At 41.8% G+C, this 24,859-nt stretch overlaps 1 protein-coding gene across 2 annotated transcripts in view; it reads left to right on the forward strand.

Moving 5' to 3' along the window:
* Positions 1 to 24,271, forward strand: part of LOC111968888 (disintegrin and metalloproteinase domain-containing protein 17) — a 36,311-nt gene extending 12,040 nt beyond the window's left edge. For both annotated transcript variants that reach the window (XM_023994826.2, XM_070445245.1), the window contains 14 exons: positions 1,623 to 1,753; positions 6,861 to 6,947; positions 7,361 to 7,486; positions 7,753 to 7,897; positions 8,031 to 8,122; positions 8,582 to 8,734; positions 8,849 to 9,048; positions 9,879 to 9,982; positions 11,624 to 11,758; positions 13,481 to 13,611; positions 13,856 to 13,934; positions 14,316 to 14,404; positions 14,684 to 14,719; positions 19,358 to 24,271. In XM_023994826.2, the coding sequence (XP_023850594.1) occupies positions 1,623 to 1,753; positions 6,861 to 6,947; positions 7,361 to 7,486; positions 7,753 to 7,897; positions 8,031 to 8,122; positions 8,582 to 8,734; positions 8,849 to 9,048; positions 9,879 to 9,982; positions 11,624 to 11,758; positions 13,481 to 13,611; positions 13,856 to 13,934; positions 14,316 to 14,404; positions 14,684 to 14,719; positions 19,358 to 19,747 (1,898 nt within the window). In that variant the 3' untranslated portion in view covers positions 19,748 to 24,271. The remainder of the gene's footprint in view (positions 1 to 1,622; positions 1,754 to 6,860; positions 6,948 to 7,360; positions 7,487 to 7,752; positions 7,898 to 8,030; positions 8,123 to 8,581; positions 8,735 to 8,848; positions 9,049 to 9,878; positions 9,983 to 11,623; positions 11,759 to 13,480; positions 13,612 to 13,855; positions 13,935 to 14,315; positions 14,405 to 14,683; positions 14,720 to 19,357) is intronic.
* Positions 24,272 to 24,859: the final 588 nt, after the last annotated feature.

Genomic DNA, 24,859 nt, shown 5'->3' on the forward strand with positions numbered 1-24,859 from the left:
GGATGTCTGGTGTGAACCGCTCTCGAGGTCATGCCACCGCATTTTAAATTGAGGTCAGGACTCTGACTGAGCCACTCCAGAAGGCGTATTTTCTTCTGTTGAAGCCATTCTGTTGTTGATTTACTTCTGTTTTGGGACATTGTCCTGTTGCATCACCCAACTTCTGTTGAGCATCAATTTGTGGACAGATAGCCAAACATTCTCCTGCAAAATGTCTTGATAAACTTGAATACATTTTTCCGTCGACAATAGCAAGTTGTCCAGGCCCTGAGGTAGCAAAACAGCCCCAAACGATGATGCTCCCTCTACCATACTTTACAGTTGGGATTAGGTTTTGATGTTGGTGTGCTGTGCCTTTTTTTTTTCTCTACGCATTGTGTTGTGTGTTCCTTCCAAACAACTCAACTTTAGTTTAATCTGTCCACAGAATATTTTGCCGGAAGCGATATGGAACATCCAGGTGCTCTTTTGCGAACTTCAGACGTGCAGCAATGTTTTTTTTGGACCGCAGTGGCTTCTTCCGTGGTGTCCTCCCATGAACACCATTCTTGTTTAGTGTTTTACGTATTGTAGACTCGTCAGAGATGTTAGCATGTTCCAGAGATTTCTGTAAGTCTTTAGCTGACTCTCTAGGATTCTTCTTAACCTTATTGAGCATTCTGCACTGTGCTCTTGCAGTCATCTTTACAGGACGGCCACTCCTAAGGAGAGTAGCAACAGTGTTGAACTTTCTCCATGTTTATAGAACATCAAGGCTTTTAGAGATACTTTTGTAACTATTGGTCAATTTCTTCAACAGATGATTAGGTCTATATAATTAACAAACATGTATATATTGGTAGTAGAAAGGAAACAGACTCTTTGTTTAAGTATTAAAATTATCCTTTAGTAATACAATTGTAGGCAGAAGTTGGTACAGAGTACAGTATATGATAGCTCTCCCCAGGTTCTGCAAAGTGTCTAAGACATCCTGTAACTCATATAGCCTCTCACCCAGCCTCTCTCTCATATAGCCTCTCCCGCTTCATAACCCTTTCCAGCTTTATGCAAGTCAACAAAAATTATTCTGAGATCTCTTTTGTTCGAGGCATGGTGTACATCAGGCAATGCTTCTTGTGAATAGCAAACTCAACATTTTATTTTGTAGTGCAGGGCAGCTCTAACCAACATCTCCAATCTTGTCTCATTGATTGGACTCCAGGTTAGCTGACTCCTGTCTCCAATTTAGCTTTTGGAAAAGTCGTTAGCCTAGGGGTTCACATACTTTTTCCAACCTACACTGTGAATGTTTAAATGATGTATTCAATATAGACAAGAAAAATACAATAATTTGTGTGTTATTAGTTTAAGCACACTGTGTTTGTCTATTGTTGTGACTTAGATGAAGATCAAATCAAATTTTTTGGGACTAATTTATTCAGAAATCCAGGTAATTCCAAAGGGTTCACATACCTTTTCTTGCCACTGTATAGTATACTGCATGAAATCAGTTCATAGGCAAATGAAATGTGAATACAAGGGCACCGAACAGTTGGAACTTAAGTGCTGGCCTCATTCACTCATTCTCCCACCTGTGACTTCTTACAGTGTTTCTCTCCTCTCGTTCCTTCCTCCCATCATAGATTCCCTCCACAGAGAGAAGAGAGTGACCCACAACCACAAGAAGAACACCTGTCCTCTAGCCCTGGTGGCCGACTACCGCTTCTTCAAACACATGGGCCGCGGAGAGGAGAGCATTACACTCAACTATCTGGTGAGAGTCCCAAACTAGTCTCAGATACCCAGATCTAAAATCTTGCATAATTGTGTCGGATGTTCGATTTAAGTTCTCCGGGGCGACGTGTTAGAAAAGATACTAACGAGACTAAGGGACAACAATACTTCATGTACACATTATATGTAGTTAAATAATTATAGATATATTCCTATTTTCCTCTTTCTGCAAGTGCTGGATTTTAACCCACAGCGGCCAATCCACCATTCATTGTGATCTTAACTCCAGCCCTCCGGTGTCCACAGATTAACCCATCTTTCCCAGTATAACGCCATTTAGCAATTTYCTTTTGCAATACATCCCTCCATTTTACTGTGATGTCTTACGAGGCTCCTGAACCTCCCTATTTGTAACATTTCTACCGATATTGCCCTGAAAATAAATACTTTACCCAAGACTACAATGATATTTCCCATTGACTGATCATGGTTTTTCAGATCCCCTAACAATATAGTTTGCAGGTCCATCTGAACCCTAATATTATGACTTAACATCAATGTTGGGAACTCTTTCTTATTGGTCTATTAACTAAGTTATTGCCTGGTGATGTCACCAAAACAGGTTGAAATTTCAGGCGTTCTTTTCAAACTGCTCTTAAACTAACAGGGCATTATCATAATTTTCAAAAAAGTCACAGTATTATTCCAACCTCATAGTGTGGAAATACAGCTGCACCATACAGGTTGCAAAATAGTTGGGAGGAGATTTTTGATGTACCGATTCAATGGCACATGATTTATGAGCTGATACACAAAACGAAGGCGGATTCAAAATGTAGTTTTTAATTTAAATTATTATACATAATTCTTGCAACCAATATAATGTAATAACTTATACATACATACATACACACAATTGAAGTCGGAAGTTTACATACACCTTAGCCAAATACATTTAAACTCAGTTGTTCACAATTCCTGACATTTAATCCAAGTAAAAATTCCCTGTCTTAGGTCAGTTAGGATCACCACTTTATTTTAAGAATGTGAAATGTCAGAATAATAGTAGAGAGAATGATTTATTTCAGCTTTTATTTCTTTCATCACATTCCCAGTTGGTCAGAAGTTTACATACACTCAATTAGTATTTGGTAGCACTATTGTAAAATGTATGTATAAGCAGGAAATAGACGCCTAAGTATTGTTGCCTGTTAGTTTACTCCAATTAGGGAAGGGGTGGTAGTGTTAAGGGAAAATTCTAAAGAATGAAAAATATATACTTAACAAAAATATAAACACAACATGTAAAGTGTTAGTCCAAGATAATCGATCCACCTGATGGGTGTGGCATATCAAGATGCTGATTAAACAGCATGATCATTACAGGTGCACCTTGTGCTGGGGACAATAAAATGCCATTCTAAAAATTGCAATTTTACCCCACAATAAAATGCCACAGATGTCTCAAGTTTTGAGGGAGCGTGCTATTGGCATGTTGACTGGAGGAATGTCCACCAGAGCTGTTGCCAGATGAAATTGTTAATTTCTCTACCGTAAGCCGCCGTAAGTTGTTTTTGAGAATTTGCCAGTACATCCAACAGGCCCTTACAACCGCAGACCATTTGATTGGCGTTGTGTGGGTGAGCGGTTTTCTGGTGTCACCGTATTGAACAGAGCGATGGGGTTATGATATGGGCAGGCGTAAGCTACGGAAAACAAACACAATTGCATTTTATTGATGGCAATTTGAATGCACAAAGATACCGTGACGAGATCCTGAGGCCTATTTATTTATTTTTAAGGTATCTGTGACCAAAAGATGCATATCTGTATTCCCAGTCGTGGAATCCGTAGATTTGGGCCTACTTAATTTATTTCAATTAGATGTTTAAGCCTTGAGACAGTTGAGACATGGATTGTGTATGTGTACTATTCAGAGGGTGAATGGGCAAGACAAAAGATTTAAGTGCCTTTTCAATGAGGTATGGTAGTAGGTGCCAGGCGCACCGGTTTGAGTGTGTCAAGAACTGCAACTCTGCTGGGTTTTTCACGCTCAACAGTTTCCCGTGTGTGTAAAATGGTCAAAGGACATCCAGACAACTTGACACAACTGTGGGAACCATTGGAGTCAACATGGGCCAGCATCCCTGTTGAATGCTTTCGACACCTTGTAGTGTCCATGTCCCTACGAATTGAGGATGTTCTGAGGGCAAAAGGGGGTGCAACTCAACATTAGGATGGTGTTCCTAATTTTTTGTACACTCGGGTGTATGGTTGGTAAATCTGAGGAGATCCTATAGGTTGAAGTCATGTAGTTAGATTTTCATCGAGCCTAAGGTGGAGCTATTAGCAATCTATCATTATGCCTCACAGGATGGCTCATTTATAATGGCCGGAACCACGCAAATGGAACAGCATCAAATACCTGGAAACCATGTTTGATGTACTTGATACCATTCCGCTCCTTACACGAGCCTGTTTCCCCAATTAAGGTGCCAACAACTTGTGCTATACCTACTCAATGCTTTTAGACCAGGGGTTTCAAACTCATTCCATGGAAGGCCTAAACTGTGTTTGAATACCCATACTAACATACTGTATACTACGTACTTAATGAGTATATACTATTTGTTCATTTTAGTATACTGTAAACTAACAATATCCTTTCAGTTGAGTGTACTAGCGCTTTGTCTGCCTACTGGAAGTTGATGCTGTTGCTATGCAACATCTTGTTAGCTTGTTAGCATAACAAATTACTAGCTAGACATCTTACGACTTCATCAACCATATCCATTGAGAATGCACAACAACTATACGGCTAAGAATGATGTGAATAATCAAGTCAATAAACATTGAGTAGTTAGATAGCATATAGTTAATACTGTATACTGGCAAGTTTGATTTATTAGTAGCCAACTAACTTTAAGTAGCTAGCTAACATACCGGTACATACAAGCTACTGCTGTAATGATATGCTATGCGGTTCGTAAGGCTAGCGTAGCTAACAAATTGTCAGCTAACATAAGGTGTAACGTAAGTTATTTGAAAAGTCAAATAACAACATTTTCTTAACATTTGTCATAATTCTTTAAAGCAATGAATTTGTACCCGCTCTCGTCGGTCTTCGGCTGCATATTTTCTTAAAATCTGAAAATGTTATGAAGCTACACTCATTTTCTGAGCAATGGCATTATTGGCCCTAAAAGCACAGAAATAGTGTCCACTGCTTGTATACTTCGTATTTTAGTACGACATGCGGGAACTGTTTTGGCATACTAACTATATCCATACTAAACTCAGCAGAAAAAGAAAAGTCCCTTTTTCAGGACCCTGTCTTTCAAAGATAATTCATAAAAATTCAAATAACTTCACAGATCTTCATTTAAACGCTTGTTCAATGAACCATAAACAATTAATGAACATGCACCCGTGGAACAGTCGTTAAGACATGAACAGCTTACAGATGGTAGGCAATTAAGGTCACAGTTATGAAAATTTAGGACACTAAAGAGGCCTTTCTACTGACTCAGAAAAACACCAAAAGAAAGATGCCCAGGGACCCTGCTCATCTGTGTGAACGTGCCTTAGGCATGCTGCGAGGAGGCATGAGGACTGCAGATGTGGCCAGGGCAATAAATTGCAATGTCCGTACTGTGAGATGCCAAAGACAGCGCTACAGGGAGACAAGGCGGACAGCTGATCATCCTCGCAGTGGCACACCATGTGTAACAACACCTGCACAGGATCGGTACATTCGAACATCACACCTGCGGGGCAGGTACAGGATGGCAACAACAACTGCCCGAGTTACACCAGGAACGCACAATCCCTTCATCAGTGCTCAGACTGTCCGCAATAGGCTGAGAGAGGCTGGACTGAGGGCTTGTAGGCCTGTTGTAAGGCAGGTCCTCACCAGACATCACCGGCAACAACGTTGCCTATGGGCACAAACCCACTGTTGCTGGACCAGACAGGACTGGTAAAAAGTGCTCTTCACTGACGAATCACGGTTTTGTCTCAACAGGGGTGATGGTCGGATTTGTGTTTATCGTCGAAAGAATGAGCGTTACACCGAGGCCTGTACTCTGGAGCGGGATCGATTTGGTGGTGGAGGGTCCGTCATGGTCTGGGGCGGTGTGTCACAACATCATCGGACTGAGCTTGTTGTCATTGCAGGCAGTCTCAACGCTGTGCGTTACAGGGAAGACGACATCCTCCCTCATGTGGTACCCGTCCTGCAGGCTCATCCTGACATGACCCTCCAGCATGACAATGCCACCAGCCATATTGCTCATTCAGTGCGTGATTTCCTGCAAGACAGAATGTCAGTGTTCTGCCATGGCCAGCGAAGAGCCCGGATCTCAGTCCCATTGAGCACGTCTGGGACCTGTTGGATCGGAGGGTGAGGGCTAGGGCTAAGGCCACCCCCCCCCAGAAATGTCAGTGAACTTGCAGGTGCCTTGGTGGAAGAGTGGGGTAACATCTCACAGCAAGAACTGGCAAATCTAGTCCAGTCCATGAGGAGGAGATGCACTGCAGTACTTAATGCAGCTGTTGGCCACACCAGATACTGACTGTTACTTTTGATTTTGATCCCCCTCTTGTTCAGGGACACATTATTACATTTATGTTAGTCACATGTCTGTGGAATTTGTTCAGTTTATGTCTGTTGTTGAATCTTGTTATGTTCATACAAATATTTACACATGTTAAGTTTGCTGAAAATAAACGCAGTTGACAGTGAGAGGACGTTTCTTTTTTTGCTGAGTTTATGACAAATAAGCATATTACAGACTTAATTTACATCACAAATAGTATGCTTAGTGGGGTTAGTATGAGTAGTCGAACACCGCTCTAGTGTCTGATAGTTTTTGTTTTTTCCTTTCAATTAAGACTTAAACAAGCAGGTGAGAGGAGTTCTATACTAATTAGTGACCTTTAATTCACCAATCAAGTACAAGGGAGGAGTGAAAACCCGCAGACACTCAGACCGTCCGTGGAATGAGTTTGAGACGTGTTTTAGACCTTCATGAAGTACCTGAAAGTAGAGCCATGAGGTCCATTTGGAGTTGTGTAGTGCTGCAACGAACCACTGTCCAGGAACAGGCATTATCTGGGTTTGTACTAATACTGTCTGTTTCCCCCAGATTGAGTTGATTGACAGAGTGGACGACATGTACAGGAACACAACCTGGGATGACGAGTTTACAGGATACGGTGTTCAGATCCAACAGGTGGGACTATTTGTTAGCTGTGTGTGTGAGTTGGTAGTAGTTGTAAGCAAATATTTGGCATGTTGTCATTTGGTGTTGTCATTTCCATGCCAATCATTCCATATCACTAGTGACAACACAGCTCAGTGTGTTATGTGTCAGTGCTGGGTTGAGAAATGAAGCTGAGCAGAACTGTATTACCCTAATTGAATATCGAAAAGCATTTTTGGAGCAGACTGTGGAAGCTCTTTGTGTGGGAATGAATGGCAACACTGCGTCTACTACGAAACCACCGCTGTCTCACTGAATAAATGTGGCGGTCTATGATCCATATCTTCTCCAGACCATAATATCTTGTGCACAGCATTATGAGGACTGTAGTACGTGCTGTAACCTTTTATTGGGTTTAAGAAGTTGTAATGTCCTGGTTGTAGATCATCATCAACAAGGAGCCGACCAGAGCGCCGCTTGGCCAGGCTGGGCCGGACTGGACCCACTACAACATGAAGGGAAGCCCTATCCAAGGCAAGGAGGTGTGGGACGTCAAGAAACTGCTGGAAGTGAGACCCTGCTAATGACTCTAATCTACTCAGATGCCATTACAGAGTGTAGCCTGTACAGTGTTCTGTAGGTAGGGAGTACATGAAGACACATTTTTTGGGGGGTCACTATGAACTTTACGTTGTAGAATCTTCAATAACATTTACTTGAAAGGGCCTAAACATGATTGACAACAAACACCCTCACCAATGGGGGATACTTTTGGCTTGTAATGACTACTATTTTCTTGTCATTCATTTTTCAATACCTCTTTCTTTCTCTGCAGCAATTTAGCACGGACATAGCGGACAATGCTAGCACTGTGTGCCTGGCCCACCTGTTCACCTATCAGGACTTTGACGAGGGGACACTGGGCTTGGCTTACGTGGCCCCTTCTAAAGCCCAGGCTCTGGGGGGCCTCTGCCCTGAACGTAAGGCTTAGCCTCTCACAAAGGTCCTTTCAATTCTGATCAAATAACTATGATTAGTGTTTTGATAATGGTGTGATAGATTCTCAAGAGATTGCTCCTATATTTCTAGTCTGATTTCTCTTTTCTTCTGCAGCTTTCTTTCCATCTCCTTCTGTTAAGAACCCCAGTTTCCTCAACACTGGTTTAACCAGCACTAAGAATTATGGCAAAACCATTCTAACCAAGGTAGGTTCCTCATTGAGTATTTGAATCCAGCAATGCTATTTCTATGGCATCTACACCGTCTATCGAACAAACTAGAACCAGGACTGAACAACTCCCTGTATTGCATAATTCATGACATCTTTCTGGGTCATAGGTCAGATGATGGGCCTCAAGGCAGTACTCAGTCAAGATGATGGTTTGAGGTGTTGTCTAATGACACTCATGTGATGGATAGAATAATCTGTGGGGCACATTGTTTTGGGTCATGGGTTGAGTAGGCAGCATCATGTGACTAATATTAATGACTTAGACCTTACAAGACCCTCTTCAAGTCACTGCCCCTCAGATATTCTACATGCTTTTATATCCCAAAGATAATAGTTATGTCATTATTTCTTTATTTTATTAATTGTTGCAAGTCAATGTATGGTTTCCAAGCATTAAGTGTTTTTTTGTTTTGTTTTTTCCCCCCATCACCAGGAAGCAGATTTGGTGACAACCCATGAGCTGGGCCACAACTTTGGAGCTGAGCACGACCCTGACAGCATGCACTACTGCGCCCCTAGCGACGACCACGGGGGCAAGTTTGTCATGTACCCCATCGCTGTGAGCGGGGACCACTACAATAACAAGGTAATGCTCTTGTGTGCTTCAAATCTTCTGTCAAATGACTCGTATATGCTCACATGACATTTACCTTATATTCTTTCCTTCCTCCCTTCCTTTATATTTGTCTTCTCCCCACAGCGTTTCTCCAACTGCAGTAAGATCTCCATAGGGAAGACGCTGCGCCTCAAGGCTCCCATCTGCTTCAAGGAGAGGAACAGCAAGGTGTGTGGGAACTTGCGCGTTGAGGAAGGGGAGGAGTGCGACCCGGGCCTGCTGCACCTCAACGACGACCAGTGCTGCTCCACCGACTGCAAGTTCAGGCCCGAGTCCCAGTGCAGGTAGAAACCCGCCAAACACGGCCCAAAATGGCCACCTCTGAGTGCAGTAATTCATATGGTAGGATGACATTTACAAGGGCTTCAGTGAATTCCTGCCTTTCTTTACTTACTGGCTGACTTTATTGTCCCCTTGGGGAAATTTAGTTTGCAGTGTCATGTAGAAGTTACAACATGGTTACATACAGAATCATGTCAATTTCATAATATAAAGTAAACTGACATTGATACCCTACTGACATTGCAGTTATTTTGTGTGTTTAAAGGCCCAGTGCTGTCAAAAACGTGTTTTTCTTTTTTTTTCTCCTCCTGTGTTTTATATACATTTTCACACTGGTTGGAATAATACTGTGAAAATGACCATGAAGCCGTTTTAGTGTAAAAGCTGTTTGAAAAGACAGCCTGAAATTTCAGCCTCTTTTGGCAGTTTTGGCCTGCCTGGTGACATCACCAGGCGGTAAAATGAGTTAATAGACCAATAAGAGTTCCAAACCGCTCTGCCAATTACAGGTTGTTTTCAGTTTCCCCCTCCCTACTCAGACCACTCCCAGACAGTCCTAGCTAAACTCTTGCTTGAGAAATTGCACTTTGCTAAGAAGCTATTTACATTTATTTTTTATTTTTACCATTTTAATTGAAAATGAACACAGTAAGGTACTTTATTGTTACCCAGAAAGGATTTGATATTGAGATAAAAATGGCTGCATTGGACCTTGAACATACTATCCAGTAACCTTCCTCTCTATGCCAGTGCATACACACTACTATGATGCTTAGTGACATTCCCAACATGGAAACTGAAGTTATCGTTTTCTACATCCGGGTACAACCAGTGACAGGAACAGTCCATGCTGTAAGAACTGCAAGTTTCAGCAGGCAGGCAAGCCGTGCCAGGAGCCAATCAACGCCACCTGTAAGGGCATGTCCCTCTGCACAGGTAAGCCTCCCCTACTGTTCATACACAGGATAGCCACGACTAAACAGACCGATGTGATTTATTTTTTATTGATCATTGATGCTCTGTAATACAGGGCTCCCTAGTAAAATATGTTCTCAGTGGGACTCACCCCTGTTTAAAGAAAAATAAATATACTCTTATTCAACCGGACAACTAATCATTATCTGCTATGTAAGTGATATTTTGGACCAACATCCTCTAGCTGGCTAGGTCTCCAGGTCATGCTGTAGAGACTAGAGGTTGACCGATTATGATTTTTCAACGCCGATACCGATTATTGGAGGACAAACTAAGCCGATACCGATTATTGGAGGACAAACTAAGCCGATACCGATTAATCGGACGATTTTTTTTATTTTTTTTATTAAAAAATGTTTTTTGTTTTTTTTTAAACAAATGGTGTATTTATATATATAATACACACACATACATTTTTGTAATAATGACAATTGCAACAATACTCAATGAACACTTTTATTTTAACTTAATATAATACATAAATAAAATCAATTTAGTCTCAAATAACATGAGAACATATGTTAAAACGAACCACCAGCTTTCATGGGTCTTCAATATTCCCAGTTAAGTTTTAGGTTGTAGTGCAGAAAGCAGAGCTTGTCTGCATGGTCCCCTGTCAGTCTGCTCCTTCGTGAAACACAGACCTTATTTGAAGTAGATCAAGACATTCTCTATGGAAGACATGAACAGTAAAATAACAAAGGAACCCCTTTCAAGTTCAGCCGCAAGTTATTACAGGAATTATAATGCGTCGACTATTTCTCTCTAAACCATATACCTTTGACTAATCCGGAAACTATCACCTCGAAAACAAAACGTTTATYCCGTTCCGTATTTTATCTAACGGGTGGCATYYAYGAGTCTAAATATTCCTGTTACATTGCACAACCTTCAATGTTATGTCATAATTACGTAAAATTCTGGCAAATTAGTTYGCAAAGAGCCAGGCGGCCCAAACTGTTGCATATACCCTGACTCTGCGTGCAATGAAYGCAAGAGAAATGACACAATTTCACCTGGTTAATATTGCCTGCTAACCTGGATTTCTTTTAGCTAAATATGCAGGTTTAAAAATATATACTTGTGTATTGATTTTAAGAAAGGCATTGATGTTTATGGTTAAGTACACATTGGAGCAATGACAGTCATTGATTGATTGTTTTTTATAAGATAAGTTTAATGCTAGCTAGCACTTACCTTAGCTTACTGCATTCGCGTAACAGGCAGGCTCCTCGTGGAGTGCAATGTAATCAGGTGTTAGAGCATTGGACTAGTTAACTGTAAGGTTGCAAGATTGGATCCCCCGAGCTGACAAGGTTAAAAATCTGAGGCAGAACATTCCTAGGCCATCATTGAAAATAAGAATGTGTTCTTAAATAAAGGTGTAAAAAAATATATTTAAAAAAAATTGGCAAATCGGCGCCCAAAAATACCGATTTCCGATTGTTATGAGAACTTGAAATCGGCCCTAATTAATCGGCCATTCCGATTAATCGGTCGACCTCTAGTTGAGACATCAGTTTGTGTATTTGACTGACTTCCTGAGGGAGAATCTCAATTTCTTTGATGTCCTCTCTCCCCGCCGCCTTCTCAAAACCTTAGGTAACAACAGTGAGTGCCCAACCCCAGACAACGCTCCGGACAATACCATCTGTGTGGACAGTGGGAGGTGCAGCGACGGGGAGTGCATGACCTTCTGTGAGGCTGTGCAGAACCTGCAGCCCTGTGCTTGTAATGGTACAACCCTCTCACATACACACTGCTACAATCTAGATTGACACCACTGTACAGTACCATGGTGTACCCATAGAGCCTCTCTATAGTTATATTTCTATCTCAATGGGTGGACCCAATATCTTTGCATTAAAAGTTTTGTTCTTTATTTGATTTGAGGCTTCAAGTTTAAATTAATGTTCGAAACCCAAAGCCTTAAATTTGATTTCTGCCAATATACTACTGCCTTCAGAAAGTGTTCTTAATTAACACTTGACTTATTCCACATTTTGTAGTGTTACAGCCAGAATTCAAAATGGATTCCATTTATTTTTTCTCACCCACCCTCACACAATACCCCATAATGACAAAGTGAAAACATGTTTAAAGAAATGTCTGGATATTTGAGTTTCTGAACACCCCTGAGTTAATACTTTGTAGAAGCACCTTTAGCGGCGGTTACAGCTTTGAGTCATCTTGAGTATGTCTGTATCGGCTTTGCACATCTGGATTTGGGTCTTCTCTCCCATTTATTCCTGGCAGATTTTCTCAAGCTCTGTTATGTTAGATAGAGAGTGGCAGTGAACAGCAATCTTCAAGTCTTTCCACATATTTTCAATGGGATACAAGTCTGGCCTTTGGCTGTGCCTCTTAAGGACTTTCACATTCTTGTTCTGAAGCCATTCCAGCTTTGCTTTGGCTGTATGCTTGGGGTCAATGTCCTGTTGGAATGTAAATATTTGCCACAGTCTAAGGTTGTTCTATCCTTACCAGTCTCCCAGTCTCTGCCACTGAAAAGCATCCCCATAGCATGATGCTGCCAGCACCATGCTTCATGGTAGGGATGGTTTTAGACATGCGATGAGCAGTGCCTGGCTTTGCATTCAGGCCAGAGAATTATATTTTTCCATCAGACCATTTTGCCTTGTGCTCTGAGTCTTTCACGTGACGTTTTGCAAGCTCCAGGCGTGCTGTCATGTGCTTCTTTTTTTAGGACTGGCTTCCGTCTGGCCACTCTTCCAGATTGGTGGAGTGCTGTACAGACTGTTGTCCTTCTGGCAGGTTCTCCCATTTCAGTCAATGAACTCTGTAGTACTGTCAGTGTTCATTGGGTTCTTGGTCACCTCCATGAACAAGGTCCTTCTTGCCCGGAGGCTCTGTTTGGTCAGATGGCCAGCTCTAATCAGTCTGGGTAGTTCCATATGTTTTACTTTCCCAATGATGGAGACCACTGTGCTCTTGGAAACTTTCAACATTCTAGAAGTTGTTTTATACCCTTCCTCAGATATATGCCTCATCACAATTCTATCTCGGAGATCTAAGAACAGTTCCTTGGACTGCATGGTACAGTTTCTGCTCTGACACCTTGTATAGATAGACAGGTGTTTCTTTCTAAATCATGTCCAAACAAATGAATTGGCCTATCAAGTTGTAGTGACATATCAAGGATGATCAAAGGAAATTGGATGCACCAGAGCTCAATTTGTAGGGTTGTGAATACTTATGTAAATGAGATATTTATGTATTTAATTTTCAATACATGTGCTAACATTTCATTATGGGGTATTGTGTGTAGATGGTTAAGGAAAAAATGGTTTATTAAATGTTGAATTCAGGCGATAACACAACATGTGGAATAAGTCAAGGGATATTAAGGCACTGTAAAGGACATTTGGAGAAAGATACAGATAATAGTATTACACCAGGTTGTCTTTGAACCTAACTGACCTCCCTTTACTCTCCCAGAGATGGTCAACTCGTGTAAGGTCTGCTGCCGGGACAAACATGGCACCTGCACTCCCTTCGTCAAAAAGGACCAGAACTTCCTGTACCTGCGCAAGGGGAAACCCTGCACCGTGGGCTTCTGTGACGAGGGCGTGAGTGACTGACCTCTACCATTAGCATTGACCTGTCACCTCTACTCACACTGAATGGACTCGGCCTGTATTCAGAGTTTCAACACATTTCACGTCAATAAATCCATTTAAAAATAATAATAAAATACATTTTTACACGAAGAGAATGTTTTGAATAGATGGTATTTGTCCTACAGGGAGAGTTACCACGTTCTATTTAAATTGGCTGACAATTATGATATATTGATTTGTCTGTTTGTTTCAGGGCAAATGCATGAAGCAAGTCCAGGATGTGATCGAGAGGTTGTGGGATTTCATCGACAAGCTGGACATCAACACATTCGGTGAGTTGGGATGCAGTGTTGGCGTTAGACTAGCTTGGAGGTCCAGTTGGACTAGCTTGGAGGTCCAGTTGGACTAGCTTGGAGGTCCAGTTGGACTAGCTTGGAGGTCCAGTTGGACTAGCTTGGAGGTCCAGTTGGACTAGCTTGGAGGTCCAGTTGGACTAGCTTGGAGGTCCAGTTGGACTAGCTTGGAGGTCCAGTTGGACTAGCTTGGAGGTCCAGTTGGACTAGCTTGGAGGTCCAGTTGGACTAGCTTGGAGGTCCAGTTGGACTAGCTTGGAGGTCCAGTTGGACTAGCTTGGAGGTCCAGTTGGACTAGCTTGGAGGTTATTTGAAAGGCTGGTTGGAGTTAGTCTTTTTCTCTCTGTCTCCCTCTTGTAGGGAAGTTCCTGGCAGACAACATCGTGGGCTCAGTGGTGGTGTTCTCTCTGATCTTCTGGATCCCTCTCAGTATCCTAGTGCACTGTGTGGTGAGACACCTTACTGAGCATGTCTGTCTATACATGTTGTCCTCTGTTGCTCAGTTGGTGGAGCATGGCGCTTTGCAACGCCAGGATAGTGGGTTCGATTCCCAGGACCACCGATAAGTGAAATGTATGCACGGATGACACTAAGTCGCTTTGGATAAAAGTGTCTTAATATTGGCATGTTGTATAATAATATTTGAAGCCCACCACATGGTTGATTTAAGACACATTAATGTCTATTGCTGATACACTAACGGCATGCTTTCTGTTTCGTTTCTGTAGGATAAAAATCTGGAGGAGGAGAACACCAAGTCCAGCGTAAGTCTGTCACGTCATGACTAAAACATGACCTTCCCCAGCGTCGGTCTGTCATGACTAAAACATGAACTTCCCCAGCGTAGGTTCTGTCACTCATGACTAAAACATGACCTTCCCAGCGTCGGTCTGTCATGACTAAAACATGAACTTCCCCAGCGTAGGTCTGTCACGTCATGACTAAAACATGACCTTCCCCAGCGTCGGTCTGTCATGACTAAAACATGAACTTCCCCAGTGTAGGTCTGTCACATCATGACTAAAACATGAACTTCCCCAGCGTGGGTCTGTCACGTCATGACTAAAACATGAACTTCCCAGCGTGGGTCTGTCACGTCATGACTAAAACATGAACTCCCCACGTGGGTCTGTCACGTCATGACTAAAACATGAACTTCCCCAGCGTGGGTCTGTCACGTCATGACTAAAACATGAACTTCCCCAGCGCAGATCTGTCACATCATGACTAAAACATGAACTTCCCTAGCATGGGTCTGTCACGTCATGACAATACCATGTACTTCACCAACATAAGTCCTATTCCCTTCCATGTTCACCACTGTCCACATGTTCTAGGTTTGAACTTTGAAGTCGCATTCACTATAACACGCTATCCCTTTTAGAGAACTCAGACTACTACAGAGCATGTTGTCTTTTCTTGCCCAGGGACCCCTGTCCAGGCAAACCGGAGACCACCATCATGTTAGCAAAAAAAAAAAATGTTTGCAGGTCTTTTCAGGTGAACGGCAAGGAGAAGTAATTAATAGATTTGGTAGATTTATTATTTTGACCTCCCCACATTATGATTGGAAAAGTAATTGTAAACTAACAGCCTTTTTATCTAGATAGGTAACTGAAAACACATTTTCTCTAATATCAGCCATTTAGCTGGTTAGTCAAAGGTTGGCAAGATGTTATTAAGGACTACAGATTGCATGACAGAAATGTAATTTCTGATTTGAGCCGACATATGCAGCGTTTACCGTGAATCCAGTCTCCGCTAACGAAGGAACATTGCCTTTCAATCATGCTGTAAAGCTGAACTGGCGCGAAATGCATTAGAGTCCTAAGTCAAGAAAGCTTACCATCAGCCAGTGGCATTTGCCATGCCTAGTACTCGTGGGTGCTTTTTCAAAGCCTATGTCAAACGCCAGTGAGTGTGTAATTTGCTCAATATTAGAAATTGAGAAAGTTGACATCATTAGAAAGAAGATATTATCCTCTTTACTACAGTGCATTTGGAGAGTATTTAGATCCCTTGACTTTTTCCACAATTTGTTACGTTACAGCCTTATTCTAAAATTGATAAAATATATTTTTTCCCTCATCGATTTACACACAATACCCCATAATGTCAAAGCACAAACATTATTTTTTTTTTTTAAATAAAAAATTGAAATATTACATTTACATAAGTATTCAGACCCTTTACTAAGTACTTTATTGAAGCACATTTGGCAGTGATTACAGCCTCAAGTCTTCTTGGGTATTTTTATTTATTTTATTTATTTCACCTTTATTTAACCAGGTAGGCCAGTTGAGAACAAGTTCTCATTTACAACTGCGACCTGGCCAAGATAAAGCAAAGCAGTGCGACACAAACAACAACACAGAGTTACACATGGGATAAACAAACATACAGTCAATACCACAATAGAAAAGTCTATATACAGTGTGTGCAAATGACGTAAGATTAGGGAGGTAAGGCAATAAATAGGCCATAGTGGCGAAATAACACTACAAGCTTGGTACACCTGTATTTGGGGAGTTTCTCCCATTCCTCTCTGCAGATCCCCTCAAGCTCTGTCAGGTTGGATGGGGAGTGTTGCTGCACAGCTATTTTCAGGTCTCCAGAGATGTTCGATCGGGTTCAAGTCCAGGCTCTGGCTGGGCCACTCAAGGACATTCAGAGACTTGTCCCGAAGCCACTCCTGCGTTGTCTTGGTTGTGTGCTTAGGCTTGTTGACCTGTTGGAAGGTGAACCTTTGCCCCAGTCTAAGAACCTGCTCCAGAGCGCTCAGGACTTCATTCATTAAGGAGCTCTGTTCATCTTTGCCTCGATCCTGACTAGTTTCCTAGTCTTGGTTTCATCAGACCAGAGAATCTTGTTTCTCATGGTCTGAGAGTCTTCAAGTGCCTTTAGGCAAACTCCAAGTGGGCTGTCATGTGGCTTCTGTCTGGTCACTACCATAAAGGCCTGATTGGTGTAGTGCTGCAGAGATGGTTGCCCTTCTGGAAGGTTCTCATCTCCACAGAGGAACTCTGGTGCTCTGTCAAAGGGATCATCAGGTTCTTGGTCACCTCCCTGACCAATTCAATTTTGTAAGTTATTTTCACTGCATCAAGGATAACATACACAGACGTTTGGGCTTTACAGCTTTTTTCAGTGTGTAGGTATAATTTCAAAATTAAAAACAGCATTTGTAAAGAACAACAGATGTGCAGCAGGTGCTTCTAATCAGGGATGCCACTCATCTGCCAATCGGGGATGTGGCTTTTCTGGTCTACCTGTATACAAATGAGTCACTAAGAAATAAACAATTCTAGGGTATGGGAGCGGGCACGAAGGGCAACTCACAAATCAATCGCCCCAGGTGTCCGCTCACCTAAATACATCAGATTCATGAGATAGCCAGGCCCACCCACAAAAGGTATTTTATTACAGACTGAAATGCTCCTCAGTTTCATCAGCTGTCCAGACGATCAGCTGTCCAGGTGGCTGGTTCTCAGACGATCCTGCAGGTGAAGAAGCTGGATGTGGAGGTCCTGGGCTGGAGTGGTTACACATGGTCTGCAGTTGTGAGGCAGGTTGTACGTACTGCCAAATTATCTAAAACGGCTTTGGAGGCAGCTTATTGTAGAGAAATTAACTTTACATTATCTGGAAACAGCTCTTGTGGACATTCCTGCAGTCAGCATGCCAAGTGCACTCTCCCTCAACTTGAGATGTTGTGTTGTGACAAAACTGCACAGTTTAGAGTGGCTTTTTATTGTCCCCAACACGCTATTTAATCAGCTTCTTGATATGCCACCTGTCAGGTGGATGGATTATCTTGACAAAGGAGAAATGCTCACTAACAGGGATGTAAACAAATTTGATCACAAAATTGGAGAAAAATGCGCTTTATGTGCGTATGGAACATTTCTAGGATCTTTTATTCCAGCTCATGAAACATGGGACCAACACTTTACATTTTGAAATAAAGGATAAATAATAGTAAACTGGGATATTTGAGTTACAATGACCTGTTCCATTTGTGTGTTTTGATTTAATCATCCCCTTAAAAAGTGCTGTCCATTTTAGTTGTTAGGCTTTAAAACAACATCCACAACGACCATGTTTTCCATTCGTTTTCAAACTGTTGATCTTTCTTCAAATTGATCAATCACAGTAAGTTGAGTTTTAAAAGCAGTGTTTTGATGTTTGTTGTGATTTTCGATTGTATTACATTGATGTCAGTGGTTAGAGGGACAATAGAGTCCTGAGTACCAGGCCATTAGCGACCTGATGATCATTAGTGAGTTGGGTACTACCAATGCATGTCCAGAGTGGATAAGAGGATATCACCATGACTCAACGGTCACGTCAAATTTTACTGCAGTCATGACTCATGACTGCCGGTGTGGCGGTAATACGGTCACCGCAACAGCCCTAGCCTAACCCTGACCCTATCCCAGATCCCCTAGATGAGCCTGACCCTAGCCCAGATCCCCTAGATGAGCCTGACCCTAGCCCAGATCGCCTAGATGAGCCTGACCCGGATGCCCTAGATGAGCCTGACCTGGATGCCCTAGATGAGCCTGACCCTATCCCGGATCCCCTAGATGAGCCTGACCCTAGCCCAGATCCCCTAGATGAGCCTGACCCGGATGCCCTAGATGAGCCTGACCTGGATGCCCTAGATGAGCCTGACCCTATCCCGGATGCCCTAGATGAGCCTGACTCTAGCCCGGATCCCCTAGATCTGAAAGAACTTCATAGTTGTAAGCAGTATGGGGTGAAGATTCCACCAAGCCCGTAAGAGGGCATGTTGGCGTAAGAACCATATGCTATTACCCATTGAATCTTTTCACATTTATACGAAGTGCCTAGGGGCAAGAGTTTAGGAATGAATCTGAAACTGGGCTGTAGTTGGCCCAGAAGCGGCATGAATGAGTTCAGACGGTAGTACGTCTGATGGGCTCACTTGAAAAATAAATCTCAATATGACTTCCCTGATGAAATAAAGGATAAATAATAGTAAACTGGGATAATTAGTTTACAATGACCTGTTCTGCACCCCCAAAGCCTTGGCCCCTCGCGGAACTGCAGCGGATGGTGAAGGTACCTGTATTTGGTACAGCTCCAACTTTTAGGGGAGTGGGTGAGGCTTTGGGGGGGCGGGGCCAGGGTGCGCGCTGCCGGCGTGTCACAAGGATGCGCGATGTATGTGAGGAGAAGAGCCGTGTTGTCTTTATAAAAGGCAGAGTGTAGACCTTGTTTGGAGCCAGAGTGTCTGAGTTGTTTGTTTTTGGGCTATTCAGTTGTAATGGTGTGACCAGACCATTAAAGATCAACTGAATTGAGTTTGAAAAGGATACAGTCAGGCAGTGGATTAGTCAAACACAAACCTGACCCTGCTGTCCTCCTGTCCCCCTCAGAAAGCAGAGATGCTGAGCAGCTTCGAGACAGCCTCTGTCGTCGTCATCAAGCCACCTACGCCTCCAACCTCCTCCGGCACTCGGATCCTTCCCCACTCCCTCCCTTCTCTACCCCCAACAGGCCCACCTGCTTCAGGCAGCATCAGTGCCCCAGGCTTGGCTTCTGGCCCTGCCCCGGGAAGCGGGGTGGTCGTGGTGGGGGAGGGCCCGCGGATGGCCACCATCCAGGAGGATTCCAGCTGCGATTCTTACCTCGACCCGGATGAAGACGACTTCCCTCCACCCGGATGCTCCAACGCCACCAAGTCATCTTACGAGGACCTGACGGCAGAGCACGCCGCGATCGGACCGCCACGACAAGCCCCGCCTCGAAGCAAACCTGTGTGGTGAACAGTAAAGAGACCCAGTGCTGAGGGAACATGTTTGTATATGTACTCACATACACACACAGCCACGGGCATGTACATGCAAACACACGTGTACACACACACACACACACACAATTTTACACGAGGGAACATAGTCTGGAGTAGGTAGATGCATGCATACAGACACACCGCATATAGAAGAGGCATGCATACATGACTAAACTATAGTACACACACACACTGTTATAGTACACACAAACATCCACTCATAGAAGAGAAGGGACTGGAATACTGGTTACAGAGCACTGGTTGGGGTTCATAGAACAACACCGTTTCTAGTAGAGCTCTTAAATAAAGCACTGTGGGATTGGCTACATCCTAGATTTTATAAGGTCAATTTGGAAGACTCCCATACAACCAAAACAGTAGGTGCTTATGAGTAGTAGTGCTCTGATGCAAGTGACTGCAGTTTAGAATAGCCTAGATACTGAATGATTTGTGTGTGTGTGTTGTGGGGAAGAAATAATTTGTGCCTTGTTAGTTTCAAGAGTCAAAGCTAAGTGCTTTATTTGGCACCACTCAGTCCGATACAGGCCAGACAGTCTTTGGAGGTGTTATTTTGAATGACTTGACTAACAGCTGTCCGAATGGGTTGATTGATTGACAGCTGGGCCAGTTGATTTACCACTGCAGCGACTTTACGGCTATTGGTTAGGCATGTGGGTGGGTTAGAGTGCCCGTGTTAAAAGGAATCATGCTACGGTCAAATAACTGAAATGTGTTATTTTAAATGTTTAAAGGCCCAGTGCAGTCAACAATGTGATATTAATGTGTTTTATATGTATTTCCACACTGAGGTTGGAATAATACTTTGAAAATGATGATATCCTTTTTAGTGTAAGAGCTGTTTAAAAAGACAGCCTGAAGTGTCAGCCTGTTTTGGTGGGATTGAGTTTTTAGTTAATAGTCCAATAAGAAAGAGTTCCAAGCCTCTCCGCCAACAGCTAGTTTTCAGTTTTCCCCTCCCTACTCAGACCACACACAGACAGTCCTAGCAAAATTAAGTATTAAAAGTAAATAGTTTCAAATTCCTTATATTAAGCAAACCACAGGGCACCGTTTTTTAGGATTGTTATTTTTATTATTTACATTTTTTTACACGGCTAGCCAGGTGCACACATCACTTACAAATGAAGCATGTGTTTAGTGAGTCCGTCAGATCAGAGGTAGTAGGGATGATCAGAGATGTTATATTTTGAATGTCTATCAAGAGAACAAGTACTTTTGGAAAGGGAAAGTGAATGGAGTAAAAAAGTACATACTTTTCTTTAGGAATGTAGTAAAGTAAAAGTTGTCAAATTGTGGAGTACAAATACCCCAAAAAACAACTTAAGTAGTACTTTCAAGTATTTTTTACTTTACACCACTGCCCAAAGTATTTTATTTGAAGCTGGTGTACAGAACCGAAAGTAGGATGCAAAAATGAAACTTAAGAACAGGAAGCATAGAAATGGTGTACCTAGGACAGATCTACTGCTTCTTAGACTTGCTTTCAATTATGACAGATTTGTAACACACATTTCTATGTGAATTTGGACGGGTTGCCCAAAAAACGAATATATTGCAGCTTTAATTGTTAGCCAGAAATGATTTGATATTGAGATAAATATGACTGCATTGGACCTTTTTAATGTTATGTCATCTTTCCATTGTCACATCAGTAAGACAATGTTTTTAATTATTTGCCTTTTTCTGGCAATATTTCTGATATTGCCATTTGAATTTTTTACTTTTTTACTTTGTTAATTGGTTGTTAATATGTTTCTAGTCCTCCTTATCACCATGGTTTGTCTTCAAGTTTGAACATCATCTGTTTAAAATTTTGGCAATTATTTTGGGTGATGCCTAACATAGGCAACATTACATCAGTAGTTATCGACCAAAGTAATTCAGCTGTGAAATGGATGCCAAAGGGTATTGTTAAAAAGTTTCTAATGTTGCAGAGGAAGGCATTATTTTCTAGTAATTGCAACCAAACAGGCACTGAGTGTCCGGCTGTGTTTACACGGGCAGTCTATTTCTGATCTTTTGCCAATAATTGGTCTTTTGACCGATCAGATATTTTGCCCATAATTGAGCAAAAGATCAGAATTGGGCTGCCTGTGTAAACAAAGCTACAGAGGTCCAGACTAGTAGTTAGGCTGGGCTGGATACTTGGTCAAATCGGAGCGCTTCATCGGACTTTGGCCTACCGAACATCAATTTATCTGTTCTACTGTGTCTCCACTGAAGTATTGGTTCTGTTTGATTTGTAGTGAAATAATGATGAACCGTTTTGATATTTGTGTATGGCCTTATTCTGGTACAATGGGCTATTAACCTTTTCATCTTCAACCTGAAGTTTGCAATTCATGCAAGTCATTTATTTGACAATTTACTCAACACATTGGAAGATGAGGGACTGTTGGTGCAGACATTCATTGCAGTTTTATTCTATTTCTCATGTCAATGCCTTTTCTATGCAGTCAGATATTGTTTGTAGACCAACTTCTGCTTTTTTAATCTGAAAAAAAGACTAGTGCCTTATTTCAGAAGTTGAGTATTTTTGTTTTATATCTAGCCTTATTTCTCTAGTAATACAGTGGCTTCAGAAAGTATTCGCACCCCATTCATCTTTTCCACATTTTGTTGTTACAAAGTGGGATTCAAATGGTTTAATTGCCATTGTCTAAAGATAATATCTTGAATAAGTATTCACCCCCTGAGTCAATACATGTTAGACTCAACGTTGGTAGCGATTAAAGCGGTGAGTCTTTAAGAGCTTTCCACACCTGGATTCTGCAACATTTACCCATTTTTTTTTAATTTTTTTTTATATATTTTTATATTTAAAAATATATATATATAATTTAAATAACAAAAACAAAAAACAAAAATATTACAAAATTTCTTCAAGCTCTGTCAAATTGGTTGTTCATTCCTAGACAACCATTTTCAGGTCTTGCCATAGATTTTCAGCCACTCAGGAACATTCACAGTCTTGGTAATCAACTCCAGTGTAGACTTGACCTTGTGTTTTAGGTTGTCTTGCTGAAAGGTAAATTAATTTCCCAGTGTCTGTGGGAAAGCAGACTAAACCAGGTTTTTCTCTAGGATTTTGCCTGTGCGTATCTCCATTCCATTTATTTTTTTAATCCTGAAGTCCTTAACGATTACAAGCATACCCATAACATGATGCAGCCACCACTATGCTTGAAAATATGGAGCGTGGTACTCCGAACATAACTTCTTGTCCTGAATACGAAGTGTTAATTGCTTTATTACATTTTATTTGCATTTATTATTTTAGTGCCTTGTTGCAAACAGGATGCATGTTTTGGAATATTTTTTATTCTGTACAGGCTTCTTTTCACTCTGTCTATTAGGTTAGTATTGTGGAGTAACTACAAGGTTGTTGATCCATCTTCAGTTTTCTCCTATCACAGCCATTAAACTCTGTAACTGTTATAAAGTCACCGTTGGCCTCATGGTGAAATCCCTGAGATGTTTCCTTCCTCTCCAGCAACTGAGTTAGGGAGGTCACCTGTATCTTTGTAGTGACTGGATGTATTGATACTCCATCCAAAGTGTAATTAAAAACTTCACCGTGCTCAAAAGTATATTCAATATCTGCTTTTTTATTTTTACCCATCTACCAAAAGGTGCCCTTTTTTTGGAAAAGTTCCCTGATCTTTGTGGTTGAATCCGTGTTTGAAATTCACTGCTCGACCGTATGTGGGGTACAGCGATGGCGTAGTCATTGAGAAATCATGTTGCACATGCCACTTATGTGACTTATGCACATTTTTACTCCTGAACTTATTTAGGCTTGCCATAACAGGTTGAATACTTATTGACTAAAGACATTTCACCTTTGCATTTAATTAATTTGTAAAATATATATTTTTTACTTGTGTGTAGGCCAGTGATGACATCTCAATTGAATCCATTTTAAATTCAGGCTGTAACACAACAAATTCTGGAAAAAGTCCAGGGGTATGAATACTTTCTGACGGTACTGTAAGCAAAGGGAATATGTCTATCACCCAGCTGGAACTCCTGTTTACTAATGTTGCCTGTTAGCTGGCATGGGAAGTGTTGTCCTAAGCACCACTTGGTGTTGGAATATTCGTGTGCCAATGATAAATGAATACATATCTGCTTGTGGAACGTTACGCTAAAATATTGTTTTATATTGTCTGTTCACCGTTTCCTGTATATTAGGCAATAAGTACTTATGTTAATTCTGATGGAAAGGGGGAATATGTGTCTTGCTTGTGGGTCAAGGGCATTCTGCAGCTTTGCTATGACTTTGGACTAGTATGGTCTGGATACATCTTTAGCATGTACCTACGTCCATAGTATTAGCTCTGTAGGAGATGTGAGGGGAAACTCCTTGACTCACGTATTCTTCCTGTGTCCTATGTTTCATTTTCAGGGTGTATTAAATTATCTGGATGAATAAATAAATGCCTCTATGCTAATAAATGTGTACACCAACTTGAAATGTGCCCCTCATGCTTACAGTGAAACAAGAATTAAAAAAAAATTCAAATATGTAGTGTGCATTTCAACACAGGTCTCCATAAAGATAAAGTCCATCAGCACTACAGCAACACAGACACTACAGCATTCATCCTCCAAAATGCAACATCTGTTTGAGGCCCCAGTATGTGTTGGAACCCAGTAAGACTAGCTGTAGCTAATGGGGGTCCAAACTGCGTCTGGAAGCAACGTCAGCACAAGAACTGTTCTACGGAAGTTTCATGAAATGGGTTTCCATGGCCGAGCAGGCGCACACAAGCCTAAGGTCACCATGTGCAATGCCAAGTGTCCGCTGTAGTGGTGTAAAACTTGTCGCCATTGGACTCTGGAAAAGTGGAAATGTGTTCTTTGGAGTGATGAATCATGCTTCACCATCTGGCAATCTGATGTATGAATCTGGGTTTGGTGGCTGCTAGGAGACTGCTATCTGCCCCAATGCATAGTGCCAACTGTAAAGTTTCGTGGAGGAGGAATAATGGTCTGGGGCTGTTTTCCATATTCCGGCTAGGCCCCTTAGTTCCAGTGAAGGGAAATCTTAACGCTACAGCAT

Source organism: Salvelinus sp. IW2-2015, linkage group LG9, assembly GCF_002910315.2.
Source record: "Salvelinus sp. IW2-2015 linkage group LG9, ASM291031v2, whole genome shotgun sequence".
NCBI lineage: Eukaryota > Metazoa > Chordata > Actinopteri > Salmoniformes > Salmonidae > Salvelinus > Salvelinus sp. IW2-2015.